Below are 20,326 nucleotides of genomic sequence, written 5' to 3'. Positions count from 1 at the left end.
AGTTGGAGGAAGAGGAAGCTCTCCGCACACTCACCGGACCTGGGCTAGGACTGGGTCTGGGGGCTCCCGGAACTCGGCAGAAAATCCTACTCGGTGGGCGGGGTGGGGGAGGCACTGCGGAGTGGAAATGAAGAAAATTAAGTTTTACTGTTTGTGACAAATTATGGTAAGGAAGAAGCCAGGTTTTTTACTCAGAAAGTGACTGCAATTATGAATGAATTCATTGATGACAGAGTTTTGGTTGTTTTTTTTTTTAAATTAGTAACAGAAGTTTTCAGCATATAAACATTCCCAATATGCAACCAGTTTGATTTCTTTTCCTTTGATTTAATTTTATTTTATTTTAATTTATTTATTTTTTAAACGTTCACAGGTTTATTTTCTTTCTTTATTTGTGTGTGTGTGTGGCCAGCTTAGCCCACCAGGGGGTGGGGCTGGCTGGCATGTGGTGCTGGGGGATTGAACCACGTCCCTGTGCTTTGCTAAGCTTGTTCTAAGTAGGTGCTTTAGACCACTGAGCCATCTCACCAGCCCCCTTCCCTTAATTTTAGAAAGGAAATTTTATATGGGTTCTAATTTGAGTTGCTCTTTATTCTTGATTCAATCCCTAGATAGTAGGTTTCAAGCTCCCTTTTATAAGCAGAATTTTTTTTAGTGATTATTAAATAATTTAGCCACTGATACTTTCTCACCCATTTGAAATCTTTCAACCCCAATTGTGCCTTTAGGAAATCATTTTTAGTGATTCATCTTAGTTTTGACCTGAGAGTATTAGAGATGGGAAATTGATAAGAGTTCTGGTTATAGTTTTTCTAACACGTTTCTTGATTGAAGAACATGCTGAGGCCTGTCCATGTTAGAACAAATGTCTTTTAAAAGGTGATGCCTTTTAATTATTTCATTTTAATTGATTTCTCTTCAGACCTCTCAGTTACTTGGTATAATAGCCATATGGCATTTTGTCTTTTTAGAATCTTTAAAAAACAACAAAGAATCTTTCTATACTTATATTTGTAAATCTACTTGTAATTGTACTGATCCTAGGACAAATCATATATAAAATGTACTTTACTATAGGTCCCTAAACACCCTGAAAGATACAAAATTGCATATCATTGTTGCTTCTTTCTCAATGTTTTGCTCATTTCTAGGACAACAAAGTGAATGGAGTAACTTGCTGTACTCGGATGCTGGGTTGTACCTACCTGTACCCTTGGATCCTTCCCAAGCCTCACATATCTTCCACTTCACTTACCATTCAAGATGAGCTGCTGATTCTTGGAAACAAAGCATTGTGGGAACATTTGTCATACACAGAAGCTGTCAGTGCAGTACGTCATGTGCAAGACCCATTGGCAGCTGCCAAAAAGCTATGCACATTAGCACAAAGCTATGGCTGTCAGGACAATGTGGGAGCAATGGTGGTTTATTTGAACATTGGTGAGGAAGGCTGCACTTGTGAAATGAATGGACTCACCCTCCCAGGTCCTGTGGGATTTCCCTCAACCACCACCATTAAAGATGGCCCCAAGCCAACTACTCCTTCCTCCAGTAGTGGTATTGCCTCTGAGTTCAGCAGTGAAATGTCTACCTCTGAGGTGAGCAGTGAGGTTGGTTCCACCGCTTCTGATGAACACAACACTGCAGGCCTGGAAGCTGGCTTGGTCCCAAGGCCAGAAAGGCGCTGCAGCCTCCACCCGACACCCACCTCTGGGGTTTTTCAGCGCCAGCCTTCCTGTGCAACCTTCTCCAGTAATCAGTCTGACAATGGTCTGGACAGTGATGATGACCAGCCTGTTGAAGGGGTCATAACTAATGGCAGCAAAGTGGAAGTAGAAGTAGATATTCACTGCTGCCGAGGAAGAGATTTTGAGAACTCTCCTACTCTGAAAGAGAATTCTTCCACTCCATGTCCTGAGGAACACCCTAGAGGGTTGTGTTTCGGGATCCGACGACAGAACAGTGTGAACAGTGGCATACTTATGCCACTGAACAAGGACAGGATGGAGTTACAGAAGTCTCCTTCCACCTCCTGTCTGTATGGAAAGAAACTCTCCAATGGCTCTATTGTGCCCCTAGAAGAAAGTCTGAACCTCATAGAAGTGGCCACAGAAGCACCCAAGAGGAAAACTGGCTACTTTGCTGCCCCCACTCAGCTGGAACCAGAGGATCAGTTTGTTGTACCTCGTGATCTGGAGGAAGAAGTAAAGGAGCAAATGAAGCAGCACCAGGAAAGCAGGCCCCAACCCGAACCCCATGAAGAGGATCGGACCGAGCCCCCAGAGGAGTTTGACACAGCGCTGTGATTCTGCCCCTGTAGTGGGCACTGTGTGAGAGAGGGTGTGTAGTGTTGGGGAATGGACCTTCCAGAGGCACTTTGCCTTTGTGTTTCTAACCATAGATATATGGAGTAGAACTTGGAGCCAAAAAAGATGACAGCTATCAGGGCCTGGCTCTGGATGAGCCAGTACCATGTCAGTGTTGTTTCACATTTAACCTGCATTGGAATTCCCAGAGTTATTGGGAAGAAAGCAGATGTCCTTCTGTATAAGTCCTACCACCTGCCATTAACCCTTTCTCTCCTAGGATCATTTTGAGAATTTGCCTGCCTGGGCAGGAAAGGGACTTTTTTTGTGGAGGAAGTAACTGAAGATTTATTTCTTTTACTAATTGCTGCTGATGGATCTCTGTGACAGAGAAATCACCTTATCTCTTAGACTAACTAATGGTGTATGATGTGACTAGTCACATGGCTTTTCATTCTTCTCTACGAGAATACAGCCTATCTAAATGATGTTTATTGGAAATGTAGAACCAATCAAACAGATAATTTATGTATGTAATGTAATGAGAGCACTTTTCATTGACTGTGAACTTTTTATTTTTGAATCTGCACTCGAGCCAATCTTCTTAGAGGCAGCCTGGTATCTTTGTCCATAGCCAGAAAGATAATTGGGTTTTGGAGCCTTCTCTGAGGGTACTTGGAAGGGCCCTGGAAATTGTTTGAACTATTGGATGTCAGACTGTGAAAGCTCCTGAGAATGTTGGGGTAGTAGGATCTTTGGGGGATGAACTTGGGGAAGAAATAATGACTTAGACTGCTTCCCCGTCAGAAAAGGAGAATCACTCTTGAAAAATGTGACTCCTAAGATTTGTGATTCCAGCAAATAACAAAGTGGGTACTTAGATTGGCCTCTGTCTCTAACATGTTGTAAAGCTGGCCACCGGCCACGTGGTAGGGCCAAGACTAACACTGCTGGTATCCAAGTAACTGAGTTACAGAAAATGACTCTGAAACAGAGGCTGAATGAGAACAGGTGGGTAGAACTCACCAGTTAAATTTGTTTCTTCTAGCTGTAGAACAGAGATGGCTCACTGGGAGCTCACTCTTTCATGTTTGATAGCTCACCCTTCTGAACTTACTGACCACCATGTGTGGTTTCAGAGTGTGTACTCAATACCAATATAAGAAAGACTCTTAATTGAGAAATTTCTAAGCTTACAAAAAACATAATACTTTTTCACATTCCATATAATCCCAGCAAGATTCAGTTTCCTCCATATTTCTGTCATTTTTTTCCATTAAAAGATTTACTTAGAAAAATGAATTTCTACCAGATTTTACCATGGCTTGATTTTACCCAAATGGGAAATGTGCTTTGAAATTTTAGAGTATTTCACAATTAAAAGGAAAATACAATGGAACTCTTTTGTTTCACTAGAAACAAAACATTAAATATAATGTGGAAAGTATATATTTATTCATTTGTGTTTTGGGAGGTTTCAAAGCAATAGTCAAAAATCAGATGACCTGTCCATAAATAATTATGTCTCCATTTTTTCAGAGGCCCCATACTCATGTGTGTCAGTGAAGTACACTTTTTTTCTTTTGTATCATTTTATTGTTTTCTTATTTTTTTAATTTTATTTTTGCCATTCCAGGGATCGAACTCAGGACTTTGTGCTTGCCAGGCAGGCGCTTATGCCACTGAGCCATCTCCCTGGTGTGAGGTACACTCTTGAAGAATTTTGCACCACTTCAGTGGCTGCCTAATAATTAACCCAAGAATCCGAACTTGAACCCCAAATCATCAGGAACACTTGACTTCTGTCAAACTACTGGTCAGCTACTGAAAAACTTTAGAACTCAGGTTTTTGATTTGAAGTGGAAAACATGGTGGCTTATACAAAGTTTAGGTGCTGTTAAGAGATGGGAACAATGGTGTGTTGCCACCTTATTTTTATATGGGAAAATGAAAAAAAAAATGAAGGAAAACCCTAAGATTGTAGTAATAGGTGATGTAAAACATCTTCCTACTCAAGATAGCCAAACCTTTGGGGTTATAGAATAGTGATGTTGTATAAAAATCAGTTATTTTGAAAAAATACTACTTTAGTAGCATATCATAAAAGAGTACTGTATCTGTGAACCCCTTTCTTCTATTTGTTTCCCACTCTACTTATTGGGACCACCTCAAAACTCAGTTCTGCAGTGACCTTAGCAAAAATAAGTGTACTAGCTGGGCATGGTGACACAGACAAGTAATCTCAGCTTTATGGGAAGCTGAGGCAGGAGATTGAAGTTCAATGCCAGCCTGAGCAACTTAGTGAGATCTTGTCTCAAGAAATAAAAGGACTGGGGGCCCGGCCCTAGCTCAGTTCTTTATGTGGCTGCTTCCACAAAGCTGTCAGGCTCAGGTGGCTGTGGTTTGATCCCCGCAACTCCAGCAAGCCAAACCTGCCCTGAAGGCATTTGGAGCAAAAAAACCCAACCAAACAAACAAACAAAATCCTTGGGACCGGGGAGATGGCTCAGTGGAATAAGCGCTTCCCTGGCATGCGCAAGGGCCTGAGTTCAATCCCCGGTTCTGCAAAAAGAAAGGAAGGAAGGAAAGAAAGTACCGTTTACCCCAAAAAATGTGCTTTCTTTTTGGTCAGCAGAACTCTGAAATTCCAACTGTATTTTTATGTGATAGTGTTATTTTTGAGACCCATTCAGTTATATTGAAAACCTTTAATGTAGGCCATACCAAAACTCTTATTTTTTTGCAATTTCCTTCCATTCATGTCTTTCTACAGTTGCTCTGTACTCAAACAGGGTGAAAAGGCCATAGCCCATTACCAAAAATATACCACATACCTATCTTCACTCACGAGGTAATTTACAGATTTGTTATCTGGGTAGGCTGCCAGTGAAAGCCCGTAAGCTTTCTCCAGGTGAGGGTAATCTTCCCAGTACTTTACCCAGAGGGTGTGTTCCCCAGGTGGGCAGAGCACAGGTGGTCTGTAGCATGCAAACCCATGCGCCTGAGGGAACTCTGCTCATTATGGGTGCAGTTCAAGAATCCTGCAGGGAAAGGAACACACTCGTGGCTGTATATCTGAACATTTGTATGGTCATATGACATAAAGCGACAGTGCTACTGTGATCACGTCATTGAATTACCACTTCTGACACAGCGAGGGCTTTATTATACTACTGTAGATTGAACTTGTGCAATAAGTTGGTGAACTCATTTTCCTGGCATACAGAAGAGCAGCTTGGTAATCACTGGGTGCTATTACAGTTGCTTGTATTGAGTGCTATTTTCCAGGAGATGGAGCCAGTTAGGTTTGGCTGATCTACTATCACACGATGCTCTTTCTGTGTAGACCTTCAGTAAAAGCAGGTACTTGGAAGCCACAGGCTCACCTTCTCTATTTATTCAATAATTATTAATGAGACCTCCACAAGGGAGCACTTGGCTGTTATCAATAAATGTACCAGTTACTAAAGAATTAGTCTCCAAGCCATTTGGTGATGTCTGCATCACCATAGAACTGTCTCGTGTCACTTTTTACTTCCTTCTGGGTGGAGTCTTCCAGACTCCCCAATCACGGAGGCAAGTTGATCTTTCTCTCCAGTTAGTGACTTTCCCCTGTGGTTGGGGAAGCACTTTCTAGATTGAGAAATGCAGCTACAGTCAAACCTGCTCTGTTCCCTCATTCGACGATCAATCAGCATAAACTCCTTGTATTCTAAATCTCAGCACCTTTCCCAGATGCTACCAGGTTCTCTCTCACTGTTGCCCATGGATAGCATCCACACAGTGAGCTCATATCCTTTGGTTTTGTGCAATCATTGTCGTATCGTAGTCCTCAGACTCATTATAGTGTATTTTTGATATTTTTTGAAATGTGTTAAATTTTTTAATTCAATAATATGAGCCAGAGCATGTTGCAGCAAATCTATTGTTTGTAAAAAATAACATTAACAATAATAAATAAAATAAAATGGAGTATCTTTTCATGCTTTTGTTTTAAAATGGAATGCTTATTTTGTAAATATTTTATCATGAAGTTATAATTTTCTATCCTAACTTGTGTATGATATTAGGTTTATCATTTGTTCGTTTGTTTCGATTTTGGGGTGAAGGTTTCACCGTGTAGCCTAGGCTCGCCTTGACCTCATGCTGATCTCCTGCCACAGCCTCCCAAGTGTTGGAATGGCAGGTGTATGCTGCCACGGCCAGTGTTAAAAACAGGTTCTTAATCAAAATTCCTTTAGGACTTTTCTGCTCTTTCTTGCTTCATGGGAAGATGGTAAGAACAAATAGATGAAATCACTTTCCACGATACTCATGAAAGCTGTGAATTAGGGCAGAAATAATTCTGGTCAGCTTTTGTGTCACTTTAACAGAACATCCAACACAGGACACTTATAAAAAATTTTTATTTAGCTCATAATTGTAGAAGTTTGAGAACATCCACAGTGGTGTTAGCTCAGTTCTCAGCAAGGTCATATGGTGGGCAGCAGTGGCAGAAGCAAGGTGATTACATCTCAAACCAGAAACAGGGAAGTTGAATGGGACCAAATTCAAGCTTTGTGTCAGTTACAAGAACCACCTGCCAAGGGCACGTCCCCGTGACTGAGGACCTTATGGTGGGCCCCTCATGGTTCTGCTGCCACCTAGCAGCACCTTACTGTGGACCATTTCTGTCAATGGATCCTTGGAGAGTGGGATGGGGGGGCTCAAGATACACCCAAACAATAGCATTTTTTCTGCTGAAATAACGGTTCTTAATTTAGAGAACATTCTGACTTGGCTTATATACAGAAATCCCTAAGGCAGCAAACAGTCCTTTAAGTCTTATGTTTTTATTTTTATTTTTTATTTTTTTGATGTATTTAGTACAGGATTTATAGGGTCTCACTACATAGATAGGACTCATAGTGATTCTCCTGTTTTCAGCCTCCCAAGCGCTAGATTACAGGCGCTTGCTACCCTGCCCACTCTCAATCGCTGCTTCAGCATGCCCCTGGGGCAGGGCCAGCTTAGCATGCTGGGGATAGAACCTGGTTCCTGCACCTGCCTAAGCAGGCGTTTTAGTCTGCTGAGCTATCTGGCCGGCCCTCCTTGAAGTCTGAAGGTTATCAGATGACCAGAAGAAACTCAACTGGCAACAATGTACAGATCCTCTTAAGTCACATAGAGGCTGAAGACAAGCTGACCACCATATTTTTTTATAATGCAATGGCTTGGTATCAGAATTTCAGATGTAGTGGTGAGTATGGATTTACAAAATAACTGTAATCCAGTAATCCCTCAAAATCACCACCATGGACTGGGAAGATGTGTATCTAATGGGACTAGTATATCAGCCAAACCTGTTTCTAGGCCAGGTGTGGTAGTAGATACCTGTAACTCCAGTATTCTGGGAGGCTCAGGAAGGGAGGATGGCCAATTTAGTGAGATCCTGTCTCAAAGGGCTGGAGATGTACTCTGTGTGAAGGTCCTAAGTCGAATCCCCAGCACCCAAAATTAGTCTCTTTGCCCCCATTGGGTGTGGTCTGTAACTTCAAGCAGATTAGCTACCTCTCCAAATAAAGGCCAAGTTAAAAACATTTTTATTTATTTATTTATTTATTTATTTATTTATTTATTTTGCAGAACCAGGGATTGAACTCAGGCCCTTGAGCTTGCCAGGGAAGCGCTTATTCCACTGAGCAATCTCCCCAGCCTCGTTAAATCCATTTTGCAGATTTCCTCTTCACTCAGAAGTAGAAAGTGGGGTGCACTTGTAATCCTGGCACTCTGGAGGGTGAGGTAGAACAATTGTGAGTGAAGGCCAGCTGGGCTACATGGTGAGACCCAGTCTCAAAAAACAAATATATTCATAAATAGGTAAATGGATAAAATGTGGTAGTTGCACACAATTGAAATTAAGGATAGGCTGCTTCAACAAAGCTGTGGTTCGATCCCCACAACTCAAGCCAGCCAAACCTGCCCTGAAGGCATTTGGAGCAAAAAAAAAGAAAAAGAAATTAAGGATAAATTTGAGTCATGTTTAGGTACCTAGAGACCATAATGTTAAGTGAAATAAAAACAAACACAAGCTTGAGCATTGCACGATTTCTCGTAGAGGAGAAACCCAAAACGTAAAGGGCAAAATAAAAACCAGATAACAGGAAAAGAGGGAGAGATCTTTTGCAAAAGGGAAGGGACCAAGAGATAAGGGAGAGGAAAAGATGTGTTATATGTACCAACTCCAAACGAGGAATATAATTAATAGAAAAAGCCAGCAGACAACATAAATTCCATTGCTCGGCAATGTTTCGATGCAGCATCTCTAGTTCAGGGGGACCTTTAACTTACTATGGGGCCCCGGCTGGCATCAAACTTGGAATCCTCTTGCCTCTGCCTCATGAGTTCTGGGATTACAGGTATGCACCATCACACTCAACAACTTTACTGAGCACCCTGGGTATACACCACCACCTCCTTTGATACCTCAGTTCCATTAGATACACATCTTCCCAGTCCATGGTGGCACCAACGTGATTCTCTGAGCATGTACTCCACTTTGCGCACTATTTCCTGACACAGTAAAGGCCATAAATGTGAACTGGTCATGCATTAAACATTCCAGTATGTGATTCACTGTATCTTGAGTTTTTATCTCTGCTACTTAACAGCTTTTGACAAGTTACATTCCTTCTAAGGTTTTTTGTTTTGAGACAGGGTGTCTATGCAGTCCAGACTGGTCTAGAACTCATGATCCTCAGCCTCTCCAAATTCTGAGATTACAGGTGTGCACCACAACACTCAGCCCCTTACATGGTGCTGAGCACCAAACTTAGGGCCTCACCATGCTATCCAAGTACTCTGCCATTGAGCTATTTCCCCTGGCCCAGTATTTTTCACTTGAGTGGAAATAATAGTATCCATCATCAGCTACAAGTTTCCACAAATAATGCAGACAGAATGCTTTTCTAGCACAGCAATGTACTTGGCACATGGTGAGCATTCCATGAAACTTTAACTATCAACTAAACCACTTATCCTACCATTCTTGACCTCCTCTGCTCTCTGTAACACGTGAATACATGCTGGCCTGCCTACCTGGCAAGTGGTAGTAAGTAAAATCAGGTTTACTAAATCATTTTGAACAGTATGAAAGCCCTGATGTGGGAGTCATTAACAGCTGACGGGGTCCAGTCAGTGAGGTGAGGCTGCCTCCTGGCGCCAGGGTCCTAGCTGGGCCAGGACACAAGGCTGAGATCACACAGTCCACAGTGCCCTTCTATATCCAGCACAAAACCCAACGTGGGAAAAACACTTAACAGGGCCATGTTGAGTACAGTCCAGGGGAGGGCAGCGTGTGCATGGCTATCTGTCTCTGAAGAGCAGCTATTCAGGTTTTGCTGCTGCGGAGCTTTGCTCTCATTCAGTGAAACGTGGGGACTAGCCACTGCTCCGGGTGAAGGGGGACAGTGCCCAACCTTTGCACAGCACAACCGATTTTATTTCAGTTAAGCAGTACAGATTCCTAGGTGCATATCTTCCTCCAAGCTTTGCTTTTATTATTTATTTTTATGAGGTTTATTTTTGACCCTTCATCTTGGACAGGTTCCATGAGGATTAGCTATTAAAAAGCGAGACAACACTTAGAAAAAGACCTCTTTATATGAATATAAATGTCTAGCTGGATCTGACATAAACCGAGACTAATTGTAAAGAACAAGCACAGGTATAATTTAAGACTAAAATAGTAAAGTAATAATTAAATTACTGAGAAATTAATTTTTAAGGTTCAATGCTAGAGATTAACTCATGAAGTAACTAGCTATGCTGACGGCCTGCTCTGTGGGCCCTGAGAGGGAATCAGAGAATGAAAGGCCTCCAATCAGACCCTGTAATCTGCCTTATCTTTGAAATCAGTTGAACTATGACACATTTAATTTTACAACTTTTCTCAGTATTTGGGAACCTTAAGCTTAAAAAAGCTTATGAAACATTTCAAAAAAATGAATTCCAATGGAATGATTTGCCAGAAAAACACCAACAGGAAAAAGTTGGCAGGAGACATTACATCTGGGCCCTGACATTATATCAGGGGAAGAGTCCTGAGGAAGACTATGTCTGCTAAGGGCATTCTTTCTCTAGGTCAGGATTCCAACTGGGAGTGCACTTTGGTAGCCTCTCTAATACCAGAGGGCTTCCCTTTAGGAGGGAGTGAGAATAACTACTTGGAAATAATTCTGTGGGACCACGCCAGGAAGAGGGGGCGTTGGCATGTTTCTTCGCTGACTTCAGACAGGACAGGCGTGATTTCTACTGGAACTCTGGGACTTCTACCCTTTAAGGGGCAGTTCTTACTTACCTTTCAGAATTACCCTGGCTAGTGAGCTATTTCAGGTGAGGGTGCCCTCAGTTCTGATGCTGCTCTCCACACTTTCATTAAGCTACATTGAGTTGGTCAGCAATCAGGTATCTCTTTTACAATGGAAAAATAAGACAATTACTTAACTTTGCATTGGTCCTAAAGGCAGCACCTCCAAAATCAAGGATGTGAAAACCACTGCTAACTGGTTTTTTTAAGGGACCTGCCTTTTTGAGAGAAAGGGGAAAGTTGATATTTGGGGTCCAGAAGGTCTCCTTAGAGTGTCCCAGACCACAGGTATTCTGGGGCATCAATGTAATTTCTGTGCTGTTCTTGGCTGTCTTTGTACAGCTTCTGTTTTCTGTAGCTCTGCAGGGCCAGGACCACGCTGACCCCGTACATAATGACCAAAAGACAAGCAAAGGTGGCTGCTGCTCCATCAGTGCCTGCCAGCTGGCAGTTCATCCAGGTGAGACCTCTGCGGGCGTACATCCTCTCTCTTTTTTTGCAAGTGTCTGTGGAATTGATCTGCAAAGCTACATGGAGGTAAAGGCCAATGCCTATGCAGTAGCCTACTGCCGCAAGGACACTAAAGGTGGCCTCCAAGAGGAGCCATTTCCCAGGCAGTTTTGTTAGACTCTTGGCTCCTTGGAGTAGAATGCCCATGGTGAGGACACCCAGCCCCAAGGAAACAGCCACACCGCTGTATATCAGGGGTGACCGGAGGATAGTGTACTGCTGGTCCAGCCGCCGAACTTCCTCCAGCTCGCTGCCCTCAAATGGTGAATAATAGTTGTTCCCAAAGCCGCTGCCACTCGCAAAGCTGGCGCTGAATCCGGCAAGGACAAAGTAGGAGGCCACGACACACATGAGGACTATCCCATTCAAAATCACCTCCACTATCTGTACCACACCTAGAGGAAGAAAGATTCGGGTTTTAACACTGATACCACTCAAGCAGGCCAAGCCCAAGGATTCCACTGACATTACTTTAAGAACCAGGTCAGATTGAACTTTAATAGTCTCAATTTATTTTGGGTGGTTGTTTTGTTTTTAACATGCTTGACAGATCAAAATGCCACTTGGAGAAGTTTCTTAAAAAAATAAAACATGTGATCCTGCAGCTGTACACCTGAGCACTTTATCCTAAAGAAATGAAAACCTATGTTCATAAGAAAGCATCTATGTGAGTGTTCCTGGCAGCTTTATCTGTCATGGCCAAATACTTGGATGAGCCTTGTGTCCTTCAGTGAATGAGAGGTGCCGCCGGAAGCTCTGCTTAGCAATACAAAGGAATGAGCTATAGAAAGGTTTGGGGTTTTTTTGAGACAAGGTCTCAAAATGATGTAAACCAGGTTAGTCTCAAACTCATAGCAATCCTGTTGCAGCCTCCTCAGGGCTAGGGTTATAGGAGGGCTCCACCATGTTTGGAGTCAAGTCTTTTTTTCTTTCTTTCTTTTTCTTTTGTGGTACCAGGGATTGAACTCAGGACCCTGTGCTTGCCAGCAAGCACTTATTCTACTGAGCTATCTCTCCAGGCCCTTGGTCTTTTTTTTTTTTGTAGCTAAAGGTATATTCAAATCTGCATTGCATCTCCCCTTTTCTACTTATTCCCATTGAAAGCAAGGACACCACATACGCTGCTCCACGTCTTGCTCTTTTACTTAATGGGCCCCAGAGAGGTCTCCAGCTCAGTTCCTAGAGTAGCTACAATCTCTGCTATGATGCTTCCAACATGCTATGAGGCTCCACAGCATGGATGGACTAGCCAGTCTAGCTGTTCATCTGAGAGGAATTTCTTAGTTTTAAGGAAGCTACCAATGTCTCGAGGCTGTGGATGCCAGCAGGTGACCAGAGACAGAATACATCGTTGCCTGAGGTCAGCTTGTCTTTGGTATCAAAAGAGACCAGGGACCCCTTCTTAGGCATACTTGTGGGTGAGGTCTCCCCCTCCATCCTCTGGGGGTGCAGAGATGAGGACAAAGTGAGCTGCACTTAAACTCAGAGTGGGCAGAGCAGGCAGTCTGCCCCTTGTCATTCAGTCTTTCTAAGCCTCAGACACCTTAACAAATGATGGAAGGAAGCCAGGTTTATTCCACAAGGCTCAGAATGAAGGCAGTGCTGCCCCCTATCTACCACTTCTGAATCTGCAGCTTCTGTATCTATGGGCTGAAGGAGACCTGAAAACCCTTGGAAAAAGAAATTGCTTGTACTGAACTTGTACAGGTTCTTTATTATTCCCTAAATACCATGGCACAATGACAATCTGCACAGAGTTTACACTGTATTAGGGATTGTAAGTAATCTACAGATTATTTAAAATATGAGAAAATGTGCATGGGTTCTATTCAAAGACTCCACCCTTTGATAGAGGGGGCAGCAGTCCATTGGATTTTAATGTCCGAAGGAGATCTCAGAGCCAAGCCCCTGTAGATAAAATGGGATGATTACGTATGAAATACTTTGAAAATCCTAAGTGGGCCTACAAGTGAAGGATGATACCACTCAGCGAGGTTTCTAAAATGCAAGGGAATGAGTGAGATTTAAAAAGTAGGGAGCTGGGGAGATAGCTCAATAGAATAAGCAATTGCCTGGCAAGCACAAGGTCATGAGTTCAAACCCCAGTACTGCAAAAACAAAGCAACAACAACAACAAAAATAAATAAAAAGTGGGACAAATTTATGAAAAGTATTGTTTCTAAGCAATCAGGACAACCATCATTATGCAGGGGGTATGACTATGTTTATAATCTGGGCAATAAAAGAACTAGTATATCTAAAGTTCTTAGGCAGCCACACTGGTGCTCACTGATCTTATCTCCTGCTGGCCCACGTGAATTCCTGGAGAGACAAAGACACCTCAGTCAAGGGCTCAGAGCTGAGAGGCTGCACTGCTCTTGTTGGAAATTCAAAGCAATGTCAGGCCCCATCTGGCCCTCTTCACCCAGGCCCTGTAAGTACCAGTCACCCTCTCCTTGTAGCAGAGCAATAACCCACCAGCTGTGACTCTGTCTCCCAGGGGGCAGCTGTGCCCTGCACCCCACACCTTTCCCTGTCCTGGATTCTCCCTGCATGCAGGTATCGCACCCTTAAGGGACACAGGGCCATTGCGCTTCTGCCACCAGATGGAAGCCAAGGAGGTCCTTGTCTAAAGAGGACCTGAACTTAGCGTGGGAGAGGACCTTGACATCTCATCTCAGAAAAGCACCGTGGGATGGACCAGTGAGAAGTGCGTTAACAAAGGAGGTCAGTTTTTAAGCTGTTGCCGAGGTGGCTCCATTGGGTTGATCATTATCTCAGCTCTGGTTTTGCGCTGTGGGACTGAAGAAATCTTCCTCACTTGAGGAGGCAACCTGGTCTGTGGGAGATGACCGCTTCTGCTTGGAGATGCCTCAGTTTTTCAGGGGCTCTGCTGGAGTCCAAGGCACCTGCAGGTTTAGGGCAATGACTAGAGACTCCTTGGCGCCCACTGGCAGCTGAATGTCCCTGTAAATCTCTTATCTTGATGCTCTTAGTCTTGAAGGGTGATGGGGCAGGTTATGCAAATGTAGGGCTAATCAGCCTTGTATTACCAGTTTGAGACAGACTGGCTCCCTCGTGACTTAACATGCCTTATGCAGGGCTGAGCAGGGATCTGACCCAAAACATACAAGACAGATACAAAATGAAAACAAAGATGCCAAGATGCCAAGCTTTATCTTGTGTTCAGCTACCCACTGGGCATCTACAAGCCTAAGCAAAGTCAGTTTTTAGCAAAAGCAGCTTTTTTTTTTTTTTTTTTTTGCAGTACGAGGGATTGAACTCAGGACCTTGTGTTTGCCAGGTAGGTGCTTATGCTGCTGCCCTATATCCCTGGCCTCAAAAGGGGCTTCTAAGTCCTGACTATTTCAGAAGAAAGTACAAATCAAGCTTTTAATGAGTAACAGGCTGCAGGCTTGTGTGTGCCCTCCCTCCCCCACCGTTTTATTTTCTTACCCAGTTTATTCTTGGAGAGGATATGGCAAGCACTTCCTGGCCTTAGCGATGGACCTGGATTTTGATGGTGGTAAGACTAAGAGAACTGGTGGGGCATAAAGGGAAGAACAGATGCCACACTTTAAATGGGTAGCAGGTCCCAGGTTAAGGCGAGGAGTGTACCTGCCCTTATTCCCAGGGGCTCCCTGGCTGCCTCACTCCTACAAGATATAGGAAGCTTGACCCTTTTCCTTCTCTGATGTACTTGCCAAAACAGCGGAGGCACGATCCATGCGCCAGACATCTGCAGGGCTGATGGGACACATTTAGATCTCATCAGTCACCCCACTGAGTGCAGTAACTGAAGAGATAATAGTCTTCTGCCGTGTGCACTGCTATGAGGTCTGTGGAAGGAATGTCACCCTGATACTGGCCAGGCCGGACTGGCTTAGCTACCAGTGTCAAAAGGTACAAGTATTCCCCAGCACTCAAAAAAGGTGACTGCCAGAGCAAGCTGTGGTTTATCTCCAAGTTGGTCTGGGAAAACATTCTGGAAAGACAAGAGAGGGCTCTCTGGAAGAGAAGACTCAGACGCGCAGGAGAGCTTTGCTGTAAACAGCATCATTCCGGGTGAGGTCATTTTCTGTGGTTGAGCACGCAAATACTCTGCCTAATTATACACCTAAATCTGCCCCTTCCCACTAAAAAAATTGTGGACCTGAAAAAAACTGTGCAGAGTAAATCAAATCATAATCTTTCTAAAATAAAAATACATGGGAGGCCAAGCCATGTATAAAATGAAAAAAAAAAAAAAAATTCCCTTCTCTCCAAGAGCAAAACTGGCTATATTATTTTTTAATTTTTTTTTTCTTATTTTAGGGAAGGGGCTACAGGGTGTTCAGGGTCTCACTACTAAGTCAGATTCGTAGTGATCTGCCTGTTTACAGCCTTCCAAGAGCTGGGATTACAGGCGTGTGCGACCATGCTCAGTCTCAATTGCCATCTCAGTGTGCCCTGGGGCGGGGCCGGCATGGCTGGCCAGGGGATTGAACCCCTGGCCCCTACACCTGCTTGCAGGCGCTTTAATTCGCTGAGCTATTTGGCCGGCCCTAAAACTGCCCATATTCTGCTATATGCTGTTCAAGAACTTTTCTGATCAAATACAAGCACATACATTCTTTTCTAAATCTAAGCTTCTAAATGAACAAAACTGCATTATGGGAATGATATATTATAAAAGTACTATAAAAAGAACCACTATCTCCACACTAAATCTCTTCTTTAGTTTGTTTTGATTTACATAAAACAAAGAACATTCTCCTATCAAGAATATATTGTAACGTTCCATAAGTCATAATTTAATGTGCAGTAAGAACCTGTGAAGTTGGACCAGAGAGATGGCTCAGTGGAATAAGTGCTTCCCTGGCAAATGCAAAGGTCTGAGTTCAATCCCTGGTTCCACCAAAACAAAAACAAAAAAACACAACAACATCAAAAACAACCTGAGAAGTTGTCTAGCCAAAGTGACATTCTTCTGTGTAAAAGTTTTACATTTGTTTCCTTCTTCATACAATGGGACATTTACAGGAGGTACAAAACACTTATTGAGCTCCCAGGGCCACTGTGAGGGGCTCACAGAATGGCTTCTTCACAACCCAGTGAATTAATCTCATTCCTCCTTCCTCTGCCCACGTCTACCTCCAACTTAAATGTTCCAGGGGGAGCTCTCTCCAGAATGCCTACCCTTTTCTTTGCTAGATGCAAGAAGCAAGACTGGAGAGCTCAGTGTGGAAGGACTCCTGGGAGAATCTGCCAAAGACAGCTGGGCTTCGAGCAGTCCAGCTCAGAAGTTCTCTCCTGTCTGTGTGGCTTTCCGCGGCCACTGAGGATCAGCTTCTTCCAATTCCCTTGACCACCTCCATTTATTTAATCCAGAAATGCACTCTGCTGCACCATATGCTTTTTCCTTGTGGGTCCTGGCCCCCATGTTTTTGTGTTTTGATAGAATTTTGATTCATCCCTCACTAAGAGAAATCAAAGCTGGTTATATCAGAGAACACTGCTCCATGAAACTAGGAGTTCAGCCCCTCATACTGAAGTTGGCTTGTTACTTTTGGAGTGTTGGCAAGTCGTACAACAAAGCACTCTTGTGAAAGTCTAACTTGCAGCACTTACTTTTGGCAGACCTTTTTTTTTTTTTGGCAGACCATTTTTAAAAGCCTAAAACTCAAGCATTTCTGCAGGCTTCTCTTTTAGCTTCTGGACTTTTCGGTAAGCCCTGATGGCCAGGACGGCTCCCAGCGCAAAGACTCCAATAGCCAGGGATGCAAAGATCCCAGCTGCTATATCACCACCGTGGAAACCACAGCTGAAGCCCTGGTACCCTTTGCTCTGGTACAGCGCCTGCCTCTCTTGACATACAGGGGAGGCATAGGCAGCAGAGAGGTGATGGAAGAAGAAGTACATGGCTGGGATGTAGGCTCCAGCGATGACCATATCCAAGAAGCCCTCAATCAGCAGCCACAGCGGACAGTGCCACGGGACCCGCAGGACACCCATGACAATAAGGAGGCAGGAGAAGGCCATGAGGGCTCCGCTGTAGGCCATTGCCGCAGTGACCATGGGCAGCTTAAGCTGGTAGAACTGCACGTCCAGCTGCTTGGCTTTCTCCCCGTCAGCACCATCGAAGCCACTGTAGGCCCCTCCATACTGGTAGTAGTAAATGCCCCCCAGGCTGGTGATGCCTGTGTAGCCCCCTGTGGAAGTGTAAGACACAGAGTTGCAGGCCAGGATCAGCAAGTTCAGCAGAACCTCCAGCATCTGGCAGCAGGCTGCAAAGAGAGGGCGAGTTACCACTTCACAAGGTGCTGTTCGTCATGCCTGACCCAGGCAAGATCTTCTCAGCCAATAGGCTGTTCTCAGCAACAGCAGGGCACCACTTGAAAGGTGATGCTGCCCTCAGCAAACAGAACAGATGGCCATAAAGAAAATTTAGGAGTGGACAATGTCCCCAGAGCCAGAGAGTCCAGTACTAGCTACACACCTGCGCTGACTGTCCTTGGAACTCTGACTCCAAACATTCCCTCCAGATTCCTTTGGGATTAAACCCTACATAATCTTAATAATCTTTGGCAGCCAGCTGCTGAAATTATCCATCATCTCAGCCTGTCCTGACCCAGACAAAAGAAATTGAACCTTTTGCTCACATTAAACCCATGTTTCCAGGCGGTTTCTCGTGCATCATTGATAACATACAGGTGTCAAAACCTGGGTAGGGCAACTTCTCCTTGGAGGATCTTAACCCTATCTAGAGCCTTCTTTCCACTGAAGCCACCTGGTGACTCTGCATCTTTAGGACTCCCCCCATCCCCTGCCACTGCTACTGCAGCTGCTCCTTAGTTCGGTACCTTCAACACGGCCTGCACTTGTAAGACCTTCTCCCTCTCCACTGCTGTGCTTACTCCCTAGTCCTGTTCTCTCCCCTCATGCACAATGTATCAACCACTACACCCTGCGACAAAGAAAGGCTCACCCTACTTTCCATGCTTTTTAAATTCAGCACTGGTCACAGAACTCCCTCTCCCCTATAAGAACCAAGGAAAGACATTCCCTTGGTGTTTGGCTAACTGCAGTGACAACTGCCTCAGTCACTTACCCATGTCTCTGTTACAGCGCTAGTCACAACTGGAGACACCTGTTGTAGACCCTAGTACCGCTCTCAGTTTGCCATGCCAGGCATGACATTTACCTTTCTCTGATCTTCCTGGGGAACCTTTCTTATTCTATTCTTTCTTCCTCTCCTCTAGCCAGTCTCTCTTTTTAAAAAATTATTTATTTATTTTTATTTAGTGTGTGTGTGTGTGTGTGTGTGTGTGTGTGGCCAGCTCAGCCCACCAGGGGGCGGGGCTGGCTGGCATGTGGTGCTGGGGGATTGAACAGCGGTCCCTGTGCTTTGCTTAGCTTAGCTTGTTCTAAGTAGGTGCTTTAGACCACTGAGCCATCTCACCAGCCCTGGCCAGTCTCTTGAATAACTTGAAACCTCTTCTCCTTTACCCTGGTCTAAAGCTTAAACATCTAATAGTCTTCTGCAAGCCCACATGGCCACAGCACAAACTGGACAATGGCTCATGCAGAAAATGGCACTTTGGATTTCTCTGTCTGTGGGACTGAGAGTTACTGGTGGAGGCTGAGCAAACGCTCAGAGGCACAGACTTTCTTTACACTCCATAACAGTCCTACTTTGGGCACCTCTTAGGACTTCTCTCCAATCCTCCTTCTTTCCCTCCCGTCTGCACCCCATCTCTACCAGACTTGCAGATGCCTCCCAGACAACAGGGCCAGCTGACCTCAGTCTCCCCTGGCAGAACCCTGCACCTCCTGCAGGGGCTGCAGCCACAGCCCCTCCTCCCCCTCCCCAGCCTCCAGCCCAGCAGCGGCTCCCTACCCCCAGAGCTTCCCACTGTAGCCACTCCCTCCCCTCCTCCACAGGCTCCTGCTGTGCCCAGCACAGCTGTTTCCCCTCCCTCCTTCAGTGGGCTTCCACTTCCACTCTGCCCCCAGTGGAGACCTCTGCTGTTGCTCTCCCTGCCAAACCTCCTTCTGCATGTCACTGGAAGACATCCCTCAAACCCCACCACCTAGGGGGCTTGGGAGATGGCTCAGTAGAATAAGCACTTGCCTTATTGCCTAAGAGCAAGGGTCTGAGTTCAATTTCCGGTTCCACCAAAATAAATAAACAAACAAAAAAACAAACAAACAAAAACCCACCACCTAGCTGACCACAGAGACATCAAGAGCATCCCTCCAACTAGCACACACCACCAGGACCTTGCTGTAACTGTGGCCAGAGCAGGCCCAGGACTAGGGAATGTCAGCAGTGTGTGATTCCCCCTAAGTGGTGTCCCTCCTGTGGGGGACCCAACCACAAATCGGATGGCCCAATGGCCATTGCTTTAGCAGTCTCTGGTCCTGACTCCTCAGTGGCTTCTTCCCAGGCCCTTTTGATTTGGACACCAAAGACTGAAGCTGCCTAAAGGCCTGAGAGGTCCCCTGGACCACCTCAAATGCAGAACTTCTGGTAACACTTTCAGTGGAGTTAAGTCCCTCCCCTTTCACTATCCTCCCTCCCTGTCATGAGTCCTCACCACCTCTCTCTGCCTTCACCTGGATAAACCCTGACACTCACCAGGCCCAGCAGTTAACCTGGACGTCTTGCCTCTGGGCATCCCGGAACAGCCCCCACTACCTCGGTCAGGCCCCTGTGTGTGATTTACTTTCCTCTTATCCCCTCCTCACACACAGTGTGTAGGTAGCCTCCTCAACAAGCCCAAAAAAGAAACTTGAAGTGCTCCCTATCTCCTACCTTCTCCAAACACTCGCCCTTATGAGGATAGCCTGGCTAACAAGTCCATCTTGATTAAATATTTAAACCCCTGCTCCTTCCAGCCCAAGTGGACTGGTCATCTATAGCACCCCAATGGCTGTTCGTCTGTAAGGCCCTCTGCAGTGGGTACAACAATCCAGGACAGTCTTGCTATATCTTGGTCTTAACCATCCAGCAGAAAAGTATAAAAACGAGGTATATAAAGTAAATCCATATTAATATGATGAGCTGTAAAAGGCTCAAGTCAATAACTTCAGAGGATAACCCACTAATATTATAGACTGCTAGACAGTGTTAGATTGTTTAGTTGAATTCAAACACGTCTAGTATTTAGATGCCAATACA

General features: G+C 44.6%; 2 protein-coding genes across 6 annotated transcripts in view; one reads left to right on the top strand and one right to left on the bottom strand.

The window, feature by feature from the left end:
- Positions 1-4,582, top strand: part of Phlpp2 (PH domain and leucine rich repeat protein phosphatase 2) — a 76,794-nt gene extending 72,212 nt beyond the window's left edge. For all 3 annotated transcript variants that reach the window (XM_004625801.2, XM_023709384.1, XM_023709385.1), the window contains exon 19: positions 1,152-4,582. In XM_004625801.2, the coding sequence (XP_004625858.1) occupies positions 1,152-2,306 (1,155 nt within the window). In that variant the 3' untranslated portion in view covers positions 2,307-4,582. The remainder of the gene's footprint in view (positions 1-1,151) is intronic.
- A 3,745-nt stretch (positions 4,583-8,327) lies between these two features.
- The window catches only part of Marveld3 (MARVEL domain containing 3), a 22,934-nt gene continuing 10,935 nt past the window's right edge, over positions 8,328-20,326 (bottom strand). Inside the window, exons 3-4 of one of the 3 annotated variants that reach the window (XR_002819887.1) lie at positions 16,342-17,429; positions 11,480-11,558 (exon numbers count right to left, since the gene is read on the bottom strand). Coding sequence is in view for 2 of the 3 variants with exons in the window: in XM_023709348.1 (XP_023565116.1) it covers positions 10,921-11,558 (638 nt within the window). In the remaining variant the exon portion in view is untranslated. Of the gene's footprint in view, positions 11,559-15,664; positions 17,430-20,326 lie in introns of those variants that run through there. The other 2 variants (XM_023709348.1, XM_012513513.2) reach the window with 2 other exon arrangements.

The sequence above is a fragment of the Octodon degus genome, unplaced genomic scaffold, assembly GCF_000260255.1.
Source record: "Octodon degus isolate 3935 unplaced genomic scaffold, OctDeg1.0 scaffold00011, whole genome shotgun sequence".
NCBI classification, from domain to species: Eukaryota; Metazoa; Chordata; class Mammalia; order Rodentia; family Octodontidae; genus Octodon; species Octodon degus.
Note: the sequence above shows the minus strand (reverse complement) of the source record. Positions and strands in the feature narration are given on the sequence as shown.